Below are 11,750 nucleotides of genomic sequence, written 5' to 3' on the forward strand. Positions count from 1 at the left end.
GTGCATTACTTTGCACTTAACATTGAATTTTACCTGCAATTTTGTTACCCAGTCATTCAGTTGAGTGAGAGCCCTTTGTAAGTCTTCGCAGTCTGCTTTGGACTGACGTATTTTGAATAATTTTGTATCATCTGCAAATTTTACCACCTCACTGTTTACCCCTTTTTCCAGATCATTTATGAATACGTTGAAGAGCACTGGTTGTTGAACAGACCCTGCAGGACATTGCTTTTTACCTCTCTCCATTCTTAAAATGGACCATTTATTCCTACCCTTTGCTTCCTATCTTTTAACCAGTTACTGATCCATTGGATCCCTCTTATCCCATGACTGCTTACTTTGCTTAAGACCCTTTGGTGAGGTCCCCTGTCAAAGGCTTTCTGGAAGTCTAAATACACTATATCCACTGTATCCCCCTTGTCAACATGTTTGTTGATCTCTCTCAAAGAATTCTAACAGATTAGTGAGGCACGATTTCCATTTATGAAAGCCATATTGACTCTTCCCCCGACAAAGCATTTTCACCTGTATGTCTGATAATTCTGCTCTTCACTATAGTTTCAACCAATCTACCTGGTACAGAAGTTAGGTTTTACTGGCTGTAATTGCCAGGATCGCCTCTCCAGCTTGGAGTTTCATTTAAGAAGACTGTTAGCCTGGGAACCTGTCTTAAATACAGGACTGTTCCAGTCTTGAATGAATTAAGTTAACTTAGAAACATGGTAGGGGCCTACACCAGCCTGGAAAGCTTATCTAGTCTGTAAAAGACTTGTTCTAACTCTGGGGGCTGGGAGCTAAACAGCATCAAGCTGTATGGGAATCTTTAACCTAAGCTATTTCAGTTCCCATGGGACTTTATTTTTTCCCCTGTATTTCCAATGCTCCTGACTCTCCACATCTTTTTTCGTCACAATATTAGAGCCCACAACTCTCAATTCACACACAAACTACTCATCACCATCACCACCAGTGGTAGAAATCTCATCTGAAGCTGATCACGTATGTCCATTTTTTTTTTTAAATATTCTTTCACAGTGGCCGTGCAAATGTTAAAGAATTTTTTTTGACTCTACCACATCTGCAAAACCTCCAGCAACAATTTCTTTCAGGTTAACAATTAACCTGATTAATCACATTCTTTCCACACAGTGGCTGTTGTGAAGCCTTCCTGTTCCCAAAAAAACTGAGCAGATTTAGCTTGAACTGTCCGCAGCCATAGAAGCAGGACAATCTCTGAAGGAGACACACACTTGGCTCTCTCCAGTCACATTTTGACCAGCATTGTTCACTCAGATTCTGGATGTCCTGGGACAACATTCTACTCAACTCATACTTTATCTCCTCCTTCAGTGCTGCTGAAGGCTAGTTGAGAACACTAACATCTACTCAGAGAAGGGCACGATGCTCACTGCTCTAGTGGAGGCATCTCTTCAGATTCTGCTGAAAAGCTCTCACTCGATGCTGATTGTCACTGGAGAGACTAACTAATACCCATATTTCCATTTTTGGTTATGAAATGGAGAAGCTGTGATGAGACATTCTGAAGTAGCTCAATGCCTCGCACTTCCCACTGACAACCAGGGCTGTGACCTGGGTATGTACAGAGACACGGCTATCTCCTTTCAGTAATGGATACAGATGAGGTGCCTGTGTCAATACTAGATCATGAGGCATTAGTCTCTCAACTGCAGTGCATGGTAGAGTGAAAAAGCTGAGCTCAGGTGGCTCTGTTCTTCTCCCTCCCACCTGGAGGAGCCCCAGAGATTAGTGTTAGGCAATGCAGTTAGGGGACTGCAGCATTCTATGCGATAGGAGACTGGTGGCAGAGCTGGCGGGTGAAACGTTGAACTGTGGGCGAAGTGCTGTCAGTATGCAGATGACCCCAACTTTATAGCTTTGTCTCAGACCAGAACATGTCTTGCTCTTGCAGCAGCGGCTGGGCTGTGGGGTTTCTCAAGAGACCAGAGGAGCGGGAGTTTTTAGTTGTCAATGTGCCCTTGCTGAATGGCAGTTTTTAATATAAGATGGGATCTGTTGATGTTTTGTTACTAAATGTATTTGTAATAATGCCACAGCACCTACAGCCAGGGGCAAGCGACTCAGAGGCCAAATTGAAATTAACATCAGGTTTTTAATATGTGTTGAGCACAGGGCAGCTGGGGAATCAGCCAGGACTCACCTGAACAACACTCCTTTGATGACTTGCCAGGCATTGGGAGCTTGTTGCTGGGGCTGGTTCTGCTGCTGGGTCTCTGCAGTTGGGGCCCCCCTGACGGTTCCATTACTCATTACCTGCTTTAGAGGGAGGAGCAGATACGGGCTGCTAAGCAGTGCACAGGGCAGCAGATTATCTGGTATTGCTGGTGGGAAATGGCCACTTGTTGGGCAGGGCCAGGTGGTTCCCCCAGCTGGCTATGCAGGACAAGCCCCCAACCAGGGCCTCTGGGGGAGCCCAGAGCTCCAGTCTGGAAACAACACGGGAGCGTCCATGGATTCCAGGACTGAAGGACCTGGGCCCTAACAGAAGGGATGGGGCGGTCCAGAGAGATGAAGCCAGGCGGGAGAGGAGGCTGGAAGCTGAGTCGGGGCAGCCTGGCGAGGAAGGCGACTGAGGGGGTCAGGAAGCAGAGCATGGGGGGAAAGGGAGGAGGTGCAGAGCTGAGCTGGGACCGACCTAGGGACAAGTGAGGGTAAGGGGGGCCCGGCTGAGTGGAGCCGAGCCGCGAAGCCGAACACGGCCAGGGCAGGGGAGGGAGGAAGCGAGGAGCTGAGACGGCCAAGCCTGGCGGGGGGAGGGGGCAGAAGGGGGTCGAGCCCAGGGAGAGCAGAGTCGGGCTAAGGTGGGGAGCTGAGCCGCCCGGCCCGGCGGGGGAAGGGGCCGAGCCCGGGGAGAGCGGAGCCCAGCGGGCAGGGGCGGGGAGAGGAGAGGGGGCTGAGCCGCTACGCGGCCGGCGGGGAGAAGGGGGCCGACCTCGGGAGAGCGGACCCAGCGGGGCAGGGCGGGAGGAGGTGGGGCTGACGCCGCCGGCCCGCGGGGGAAGGAGGCCGAGCCCCAGGGGAGAGCGGAGCGCAGCGGCAGGGCGCGGAGGAGGTGGGGGCTGAGCCGCCCGCCCGGCGGGGAAGGGGCCGAGCCCGGAGGAGAGCGAGAGCCCAGCGGCAGGGGCGGGAAGGAGGTTGGGGCTGAGCGCGCCCGACCCGGCGGAAGGGCCGAACCCGTGGAGAAGCGGTTTGAGGCCCGCGGGAACCGACACCGGCCCAGGAAGGGGAAGGCTCCAGAGGACCCGGCGACACCGCCACAGCGCCGCTACCTGCTCTCCGCCGGAACCAGGAAGCGCCCGCCTGCTCTCCGGCGCCGCCATCTTGCTGCACCGATACCTGCGTTGATTCTCGCGAGAAGCTGCTCGCGGCCCCGCCCCCTTTGGAGGATCACACTGATGAATCTGGTCATTGTGACTGTCCTCGCTGAGGAGCCAGCAGTTCCTGCGCGGTCAGTGAATGGGGCCGTGCCGTTAATGGGGGGGAGGATTGAGCTGAGAGGAGCCGGTGCTGAGCCGGATGGGGGCACGGGGCGGGGGTATAGTGGAGTCTTGGGGGGGTGAGCCGGGGCGGTGTGGGTAATTGGGGAGGCTGGGGTTGGCGGGGGAGGAGTGGGGGGAGCTGCGCCAGAGGGGGAGTTAGTGGGGGGAGCTGGTGCTGAGGGAGCTTGTGAACTGGGTGAGTAGTGTGGGGGAGCTGGGCTAGGGGGAGTGGCAGGGGGAGTAGTGGGGGGAGCTGGGGCTTGGGGGAAGCTGAGCGGGGGAGTAGTGGCGCGGAGCTGGGGCCTGATGGGGGAGCTGAGCCGGGGGTAGTGGGTGAGCGGGCTGAGGGGGAAGTGGCGGGGGGAGTTAGGTGGGGGAGCTGGGCTGAGGGAGTGCCAGGGGATTAGTGGGGGAGTGGGGCTGAGGGGCCTGAGCGGGAGGATAGTGGGGGAGCTGGGGTGAGGGGAGCTGAGCCAGGGGGAGTAGTGGGGGGAGTGGGCTGAGGGGTGACTTGACGGGAGGGTTAGTGGGGGGGAGTGCCTGGGCTGAGGGGGAGCTTGAGCCAGCGGCAGTCAGTGGGGGAGTGAAGCTGGGGCTGAGGGGGAGCTGCAGCCGGGGGAGTAGTGGGGAGGCTGGTGGCGGGAGGAGCTGCCAGAGGGGGAGTAGTGGGGGGAGCTGGGGCTGAGGGGGAGCTGAACTGGGGGAGTAGTGGGGGGAGCTGGGGCTGAGGGGGAGCTGAGCCAGCGGGAGTAGTGGGGGGAGCTGGGGCTGAGGGGGAGCTGAGCCGGGGGAGTAGTGGGGGGAGCTGAGGGAGTTGAGCCAGAGGGGGAGTAGTAGGGGGAGCTGGGGCTGAGGGGGAGCTGAGCCAGGGGGGAAGTAGTAGGAGGAGCTGAGGGAGCTGAGCTGGGGGGAGTAGTAGGGGGAACTGAGCTGGGGGACTGTAGTTAGTGGGGGAGCTGAGCCGGAGGAGGCATAATGGGCAGGAGGGGTCGGAAACTGAACTAGTGGTGAGGTGGGGGAGGTGATAGTTTTAATCTCTTATTTTATGTGCCATTAAATGTGTTTCTCCTGCTACAGCTAAAACCTGCAGTGTGAGGCCCCTAGTGCTGGATGCTCAATCCAGAGCGGGCTGTTCAGTCTCTGCACCTTGGCTCCCCATCCCCACACTGTGGATATAGCACTTCTCCATCTCACAATGGGGTTTTGAGGCTCTGTGCAGAGGTGCTCATAGTACAGTGCTGTGTGTCAGATAAGGACCTTAGGTAAAAGGTTATATTGTTTTAAATCAAAGCCATTTAATCACTGATTGTAACCATGATTTACATCAGCAAGCATGCAATCTTGATTTGAATAATCAATTTTAATCTTATTTTGTATTTGTAGTGTTCAGTTCTTTTCCTAAGGATAGGTTTAATCTCATAGGCCTGGTGTACACTGGGGAGATGGGGTGTCGATATAAGATACACAACTTAAGCTACAGGAATAGCGTACCTGAAGTCGATGTATCTTATTTCGACTTACCTCCCGTCCTCATGGCGCGGGATCGATGGCTGCAGCTCTCCATTGACTCTGCTTCCGTCTCTCGCCCTGGTGGAGTTCCGGAGTCAACAGGAGCGCATTTGGGGATTGATTTATTGCATCTAGATGAGACGCAATATTTTGATCCCCAATAGATTGATCGCTACCCGCCAATCTGGTGGGTAGTGTGGACCTCCCATAGGCTCCTAACCGTTAAAACATAGAATCATAGACTATCAGGGTTGGAAGGGACCTGAGGAGATCATCTAGTCCACCCCCCTGCTCAAAGCAGGACTAGCTATATCTGAACTAAGCATCTAGTCTTGCAAATATAGTTAAGTAATAGCAGAAAAGAAACGGGTTAGATTACCTTTTATTTTAGCTTGGGAATTTTTCCTGTGCTAAAAGGGAGGTTTAGTCCTGTTTTTGTAACTTTAAAGTTTTGCCTAGAGGGGAAATTCTCTGTGTTTTTGAGTCTTTTGTTATTTAGTAAAGTACTTACCATCCTGATTTTACAGAGGTGATTTTTTTAACTTCTCTTTAATTAAATTTTTTTTTTTTTAAGAACCCGATTGATTCTTCATTGTTCTTAAGATCCAAGAGTTTGGGTCTATGTTCATCTGTACCAATTGGTGAGGATGTTATTCTCAAGCCTCCCCAGGAAAGGGGGTGTAGGAGCATAGGGGGATATTTGGGGAAGGTAGGGCTCCAAGTGGCCCTCCCTGAATGTTTGCTTAAATCACTTGGTGGTGGCAGCGATACTAAGGCAAGGAAGGAATTTGTGCCTTGGGGAAATTTTAACTTAAGTTTTTAAAAATAAGCTTAGGGGATCTTTCATGCAGGTCTCCACATCTGTACCCCAGAGTTCAGAGTGGGGAAGGAACCCTGATATGGTGGCAGCACAGTGGGATCTTTTTGAACTAAAAGCCCAGTAGGATTTTAAAAGGGCAATTCCCTGCCCCCCCCCTTTTTTTTTTTGGCTGCTTAGAAAGCAGAGAGAGTTTTGTGTTTTTTTAAGCTATGGAGCAGCTGGAGATTTTTTTCTCTGCCTGGGGCAGGGTAGTTAACTTCCTACAAGGGAATTCACAAGTGTTTTTTTTTTTCTTTCTAACTTTCCGAGTTAAGATAGGATGACAGAAAGTGATGTCCAGAAAAAACTGGAATTAGCCAGATCTGAAGCTGAGGAAAGAATAAAAGAACACAATAAACAGGTTACCAGGGAAGAAGCTGCCCACAAGAGAACTATGGAGGCAAAAATGGCCAGGGAAGAAACTGCTCACAAGAGAGCTGTGGAGGCAGAGGAAACTACTCACAAAAGAAACTGCCCTGCACCGAAGGGTGGCTCTATAGACTGGCCGCTAGGCCACGCTGCCCTGCACCGGAGGGCTGCTTTATAGACTGTAACCACTAAGCAATGCTACCCTGACCCTAGTAGTGTAGACTGTCACAGTGGCTCTATAGACTCTGGCTCCTGGGCCCCACTGCCCTGCACCAAAGGGCTGCTTCATAGACTCCGGCTGCTAGGCTGCACTGCCCCACACTGAAGCTTTATAGACTGTGACCGATAGGCCACTCTGCCCTGACCCTAGGGGCTGGATCGTCACAAGTGGTAACAGCTAATTTAGACCCCATCATTTTATATGTATAGTTGGGATTATGTTTTCCAATGTGCCTTACTTTGAATTTATCAACATTGAATTTCATCTGCCATTTTGTTGCCCAGTTACCCAGTTTTGAGCGATCCTTTTGTAGCTCTTCGCAGTCTGCCTGGGACTTAATTATCTGGAGTAGTTTTATATCCTCTGCAAATTTTGCCACCTCATTGTTTAGCCCTGTTTCCAGATCATTGATGAATATGTTGAATAGGACTGGAGCCAATATAGATCTCTGGGGGACACCACTATTTACCTCTCTCCATTCTGAAAACTGACCATTTATTCCTACCCTTTGTTTCCTATCTTTTAACCAGTTACCAATCCATGAGAGCGCCTTCTGTCTTATCCCATGACTGCTTATTTTGCTTAAGAGCCTTTGGTGAGAGACCTTGTCAAATGTTTTCTTAACATCTAAATGCACTAGATCCACTGGATCCCCCTTGTGCACATGCTTGCTGACCCCCTCAACAATTCTAGTAGGTTGGTGAGGCATGATTTCCCTCTACTAAAACCATGTTACTCTTATCCAACAAATTATGTTCATCTATGCATCTGACAATTTTGTTCTTTACTTGTAGTTTCAACCAGTTTTCCCAGTACTGAAGTCGGGTTTACAAGCCTGTAATTGCCGGAATCACCTCTGGAGCCCTTTTTAAAAATTGGTGTCACATTAGCTATCCTCCAGTCATCTGGTACAGAAGCTGATTTAAATGATAGGTTATAGACTACAGTTAGTAGTCCTGCAATTTCACATTTGAGTTCCTTCTGAACTCTTGGGTGATACCATCTGGTCCTAGTGACTTATTACTGTTTAGTTTATCAATTTGTTTCAAAACCTCCTCTAACAACACCTCGGTCTGGGACAGTTTCTCAGATTTGTCACATAAAAAGAATGGTTCTGGTTTGGGAATCGCATCCTCAACTGTGAAAACCGATGCAAAGAATTCATTTAGTTTCTCTGCAATGGCCTTATCGTCCTTGAGTGCTCCTTTAGCATCTCAATCATCCAGTGGCCCCATTAGCTGTTTAGCAGGCTTTCTGTTTCTGATGTACTTAAAAAAAAATTGCTATTACTTTTTGAGTCTTTGCCTAGCTGTCCTTCAAATTCTTTTTTTGACCTTCCTAATTATATTTTTATAATTCACTTGCCAGAATTCATGCTCCTTTCTGTTTTCCTCACTAGCATTTAACTTCCACTTTTTAAAGGATGCTGTTTTGCCTCTCACTGCTTTTTACTTTATTGTTTAGCCACAGTGGCTCTTTTTTGGTTCTCTTACTGTGTTTTTTAATTTGGGGTAAATTGAGTCATTTAACTTGAGCCTCTATTATGGTGTCTTTAAAAAGTTTCCATGCAGCTTGCAGGGATTTCACTTTTGGTGCTGTTCCTTTTAATTTCTGTTTAACTAACCTCCTAATGTTTGTGTGGTTCCCCTTTCTGAAATTAAATGCTACAGTGTTGGGCCACTGTGGTGTTTTCCCCCATCACAGAAATGTTAAATTTAATTATATTATGGTCACTATTACCAAGCAGTCCAGCTATATTCACCTCTTGGACCTGACATGTGCTTCACTTAGGACTAAATAAAAAATTGCCTCTCATGGGTTCCAGGATTAGATTTCCAAGAAGCAGTCATTTAAGGTGTCAAGAAACTTTCTCTGCGTCCCATCCTGAAGTGATATGTACTCAGTCATTATGGGGATAGTTGAAATCCCCCATTATTACTGAGTTTTTTATTTGAAAAGCCTCTCTAATCTCCCTGAGTATTTCACAGTCACTATCACCATTCTGGTCAGGTGGTCGGTAATAGATCCCTACTGCTATATTCTTATTATTGGATTAATTAAATTTATTAATTAAATAAAACGGCCTTAAATGTTCTGGATACATAAGAAAAAAATAAATTATCAAAATATGTCTTACATTTAAAATTAATTAACTGATTATTCACCAAGGGAAGTATGATCTGTTAGTGAACTGAACTGATTGTTTTTGGTCACTATGTCTCTCAAGATTTTAGATCTAGTTTTTATCTCCTCATATCTCATTTTTATCTGTTGACTGGGAGAGGAAAACAAGCTTTCCTGTTTTTTTTAAGTCCCAGTCAGTTTCTCGACTTTGAATGAACTAGTCATTAAACTGAACTAGTTGAATAAAGTAAAGTGAGGAAAATATTCTCGATGCACTGCAGAAGTGCCTACCACTGTCCAAAGTTGGTTTAGCATATCAACAAACTTTGTTCGCAGCATAGGTGCCAACTTTCCCCAGTGCCAGTGTGTGCTAGCACCAGTTGGTGCTCGCGCTGCCCCTGGCCCCGCCATGGCCCCACCCCCATTCTAACCTCTTCCCCAAAGTCTCCGCCCCCTCCCTGCCCCATTGGATCCCTTCCCCAAATCCCTGCCCCGATCCCGCTTCTTCCCCAAGTGCGCTGTGTTCCCTGTGCTTCCCCCTCCCTCCCAGTGCTTGCCGTGCAAATCAGCTATTCTGCCACGCAAGTGCTGGGAGCCGGGGGAAAAAGCAGGCACGTGGTGCGCCCAGGGGAGGAGGCAGAGGTGAGCTGGTTCAGTGGGGCAGGGAGCTGCCGGTGGGTGCTAAGCACCCACCAGTTTTTCCCCATGGATGCTCCAGCCCTGGAGCACCCACAAAGTCAGCACTTATGGGTCCAAGTATGTAGCCAGGGACTCCCCCAATTCAGTGACTAGACTGTCTTTAGAACTTTGGCAGCAAACTTCTTGCTTAAATGATACTAGACCATCGAAAGTTTAGACCTTAATATAGGTTGTCATAATTTCATTTCAAATAGGTGTATTTTAAAAAAGAATGATGTAATTAAATAAAAATCCAATATTTTTAAAAATGTTATTTGTATCCACCCTGACAGATGGCAGTCCCTAATTTTTAATGGGTTCTGAACACTACCAAGTCCCCAAAGGTTCCTGTGAGATTAGCAGGTGATTAGCTCCTCTGAATATGGTTCAGGTGCCTACAGTCTGGTAATTACAGCCTGTGACTGTGATTTTTGGCGGGGGTGAGGGCTGACACACCCATTGATTCAAACCAACTGCGGGGTGCTCAGCACCTCTTAGAAAAAGACACAGGATGTGATGTCAGTTTTCACGATCATGTACCACTGCCTTACATAGCATTTTTGTGTGCTGCATGTGTAGGATCAACAAGCAGTGCCCCAGGTAAGGCAGAGGGTGATTCTCCCCACTGTCAGGCATGGTTGCAAGATGTTTTGGGTTAACCTACTTGCCTTTCAGCTCTGAACAAACAGGTATATATCGTGCAAATAAGGGTCTGAAAATCTGGCTCAAGGCCAAAATTTGCAAAAGTGGCCCCCAAGTTTTGGTATTTTAATGTTCGGTACAAAACTTGAAATGCTAGAATGTGATTATAGTCAGGCGGTGGCGCCATTATAGAGACTAGTGGAGACTAGTTCACTGTTCAGCTGTCAGTTTTTCTGAGTGCTCTAAAATCTATGTGCAGGTTTAGCTTTTCTTTACAAAACTTGACATCTTCAGGAGGATCTAGAGTAGCATTAATCATAGGCGCCGACTCTGTGGGTGTTCCAGGGCTGGAGCACCCCTGGGGAAAAATTGGTGGGTGCTCTGCACCCACCGGCAGCTCCCTGCCTCACCCAACCCCTGCTCACTCTGCCTCCGCTCCGCTTCCTCCCGAGTGCATTGCTTCTCCCCTAGGTCCAGTGCTTGCCGCTGCAAAACAGCTGTTTCACGGCAGCAAGCGCTGGGAGGAAGCGGGAGCACAGTGTGCTGGGGAAGAGGCGTGGCCAGGGTGGGGATTTGGGGAAGAAGTCCAATAGGGGCGGGGACGGGGTGGAGTTGGGGCCGGGACTTTGGGGAAGGGGTTGGAATGGGGGCTGGGCAGGGGTGGAGTTGAGGCAGGGCCAAGGGGGTGCAAGCAACCACTGGCACTGGGAAAAGTTGTCGCCTATGGCATTAATGGTCCAAACTTGAGGTCAGTTGAGCCAGGGGTTCCTAACATACAGAACCCCTAAAATAATCACATGACATACAAATGTTACCGTTCTTATCCCTTTTTTTTTGTCCACACTTGAGGTTCAAACTCCGGCTCTGATCCTTTCCAAACTGGAAAGTCTCCAATGGAGACTGATCTCAAATCATACACTGTATCCACTGTCCCTCTGAGGAAGCAACAGGCTAAAAGTTGGACTTCCACTGAAGCCTAAGCCATGCTGAGGAGCCAGTGAAACTTATTTGCATGGGAACCAGAGGATGACTGGGGCTCTAAGTCAGAGGGTTCATGGGCAGCCTGACATCAGAGTCAGTGAGTGGCTGAAGGTGGCATGCTGTGGCCATTGAACCTGCCCAGCACGCAGGTACTGTGTGAGTCCTGCCCTTCACAGCTCTCTGAGGGTGTGGGTTGTGCATGTTAGCTGCTCCTCTGCCTCTGTTCTGCAGTTTTGCTCTGAGAGCAAAGCTTCTGGGGTAAGAGATGATGTTTCAAAGTGCTCGAAAGTGCCACCCCCCCGCTCCCAGATTTTGCATTACACGTTTGGCCAAGGCAAACAGCATTAATTAGATGGGGGGTTAAAGATTCTAAGAAGCAGCAGCAGCAGCATTCAGGGGCTGTAATTATGCCTTGTGCTCCTTCCTCATTTCCTGAACAATGGGACTGAGTGTGATCAAAGAAAACCAAGTAGCTGCAGTTCATCAATGTTGGCATGATCACAGGGGTTGCTGAGCAACAGAAAATGTACCCAGAATAGAGAGCCCTATTGTAATGACTGACACAAGGTCAACATTGACTAATGTGGCACCTGGGTATTCTCCTCAGCCCAAACAGTAACTTATGTTCCTTGTGAAAAGTAAACACAACATAATTTGCAGCTTTCTACAATAATTCATCCAGTGTACACAAACCAAGGGGTCCTGTCTCTGCCTGGCCCCTCGAAACGTTGGAGCTTCTGGGAAAAAGGGGAAAAAAAGAGGCTGGCTGTCTATGTTGCATGCAGGGTCTGGGAGTGGGGAGCAGCTTTCCCTTGCAATAATTAGCCCAGGGGATGGGGCACTCAGCCAG

The 11,750-nt window shown here is 49.1% G+C and overlaps 1 protein-coding gene across 2 annotated transcripts in view; it reads right to left on the reverse strand.

Annotated features, from left to right (window-relative positions):
- Positions 1–3,413, reverse strand: part of CLPTM1 (CLPTM1 regulator of GABA type A receptor forward trafficking) — a 38,547-nt gene extending 35,134 nt beyond the window's left edge. Inside the window, exons 1-2 of one of the 2 annotated variants that reach the window (XM_075071413.1) lie at positions 3,309–3,413; positions 2,180–2,292 (exon numbers count right to left, since the gene is read on the reverse strand). In XM_075071413.1, the coding sequence (XP_074927514.1) occupies positions 2,180–2,292; positions 3,309–3,359 (164 nt within the window). In that variant the 5' untranslated portion in view covers positions 3,360–3,413. Of the gene's footprint in view, positions 1–2,179; positions 2,296–3,308 lie in introns of both variants that reach the window. The other variant, XM_075071412.1, reaches the window with a different exon arrangement.
- Positions 3,414–11,750: the final 8,337 nt, after the last annotated feature.

This window comes from Chelonoidis abingdonii, chromosome 11 (genome assembly GCF_003597395.2).
Source record: "Chelonoidis abingdonii isolate Lonesome George chromosome 11, CheloAbing_2.0, whole genome shotgun sequence".
Taxonomy (NCBI): domain Eukaryota; kingdom Metazoa; phylum Chordata; order Testudines; family Testudinidae; genus Chelonoidis; species Chelonoidis abingdonii.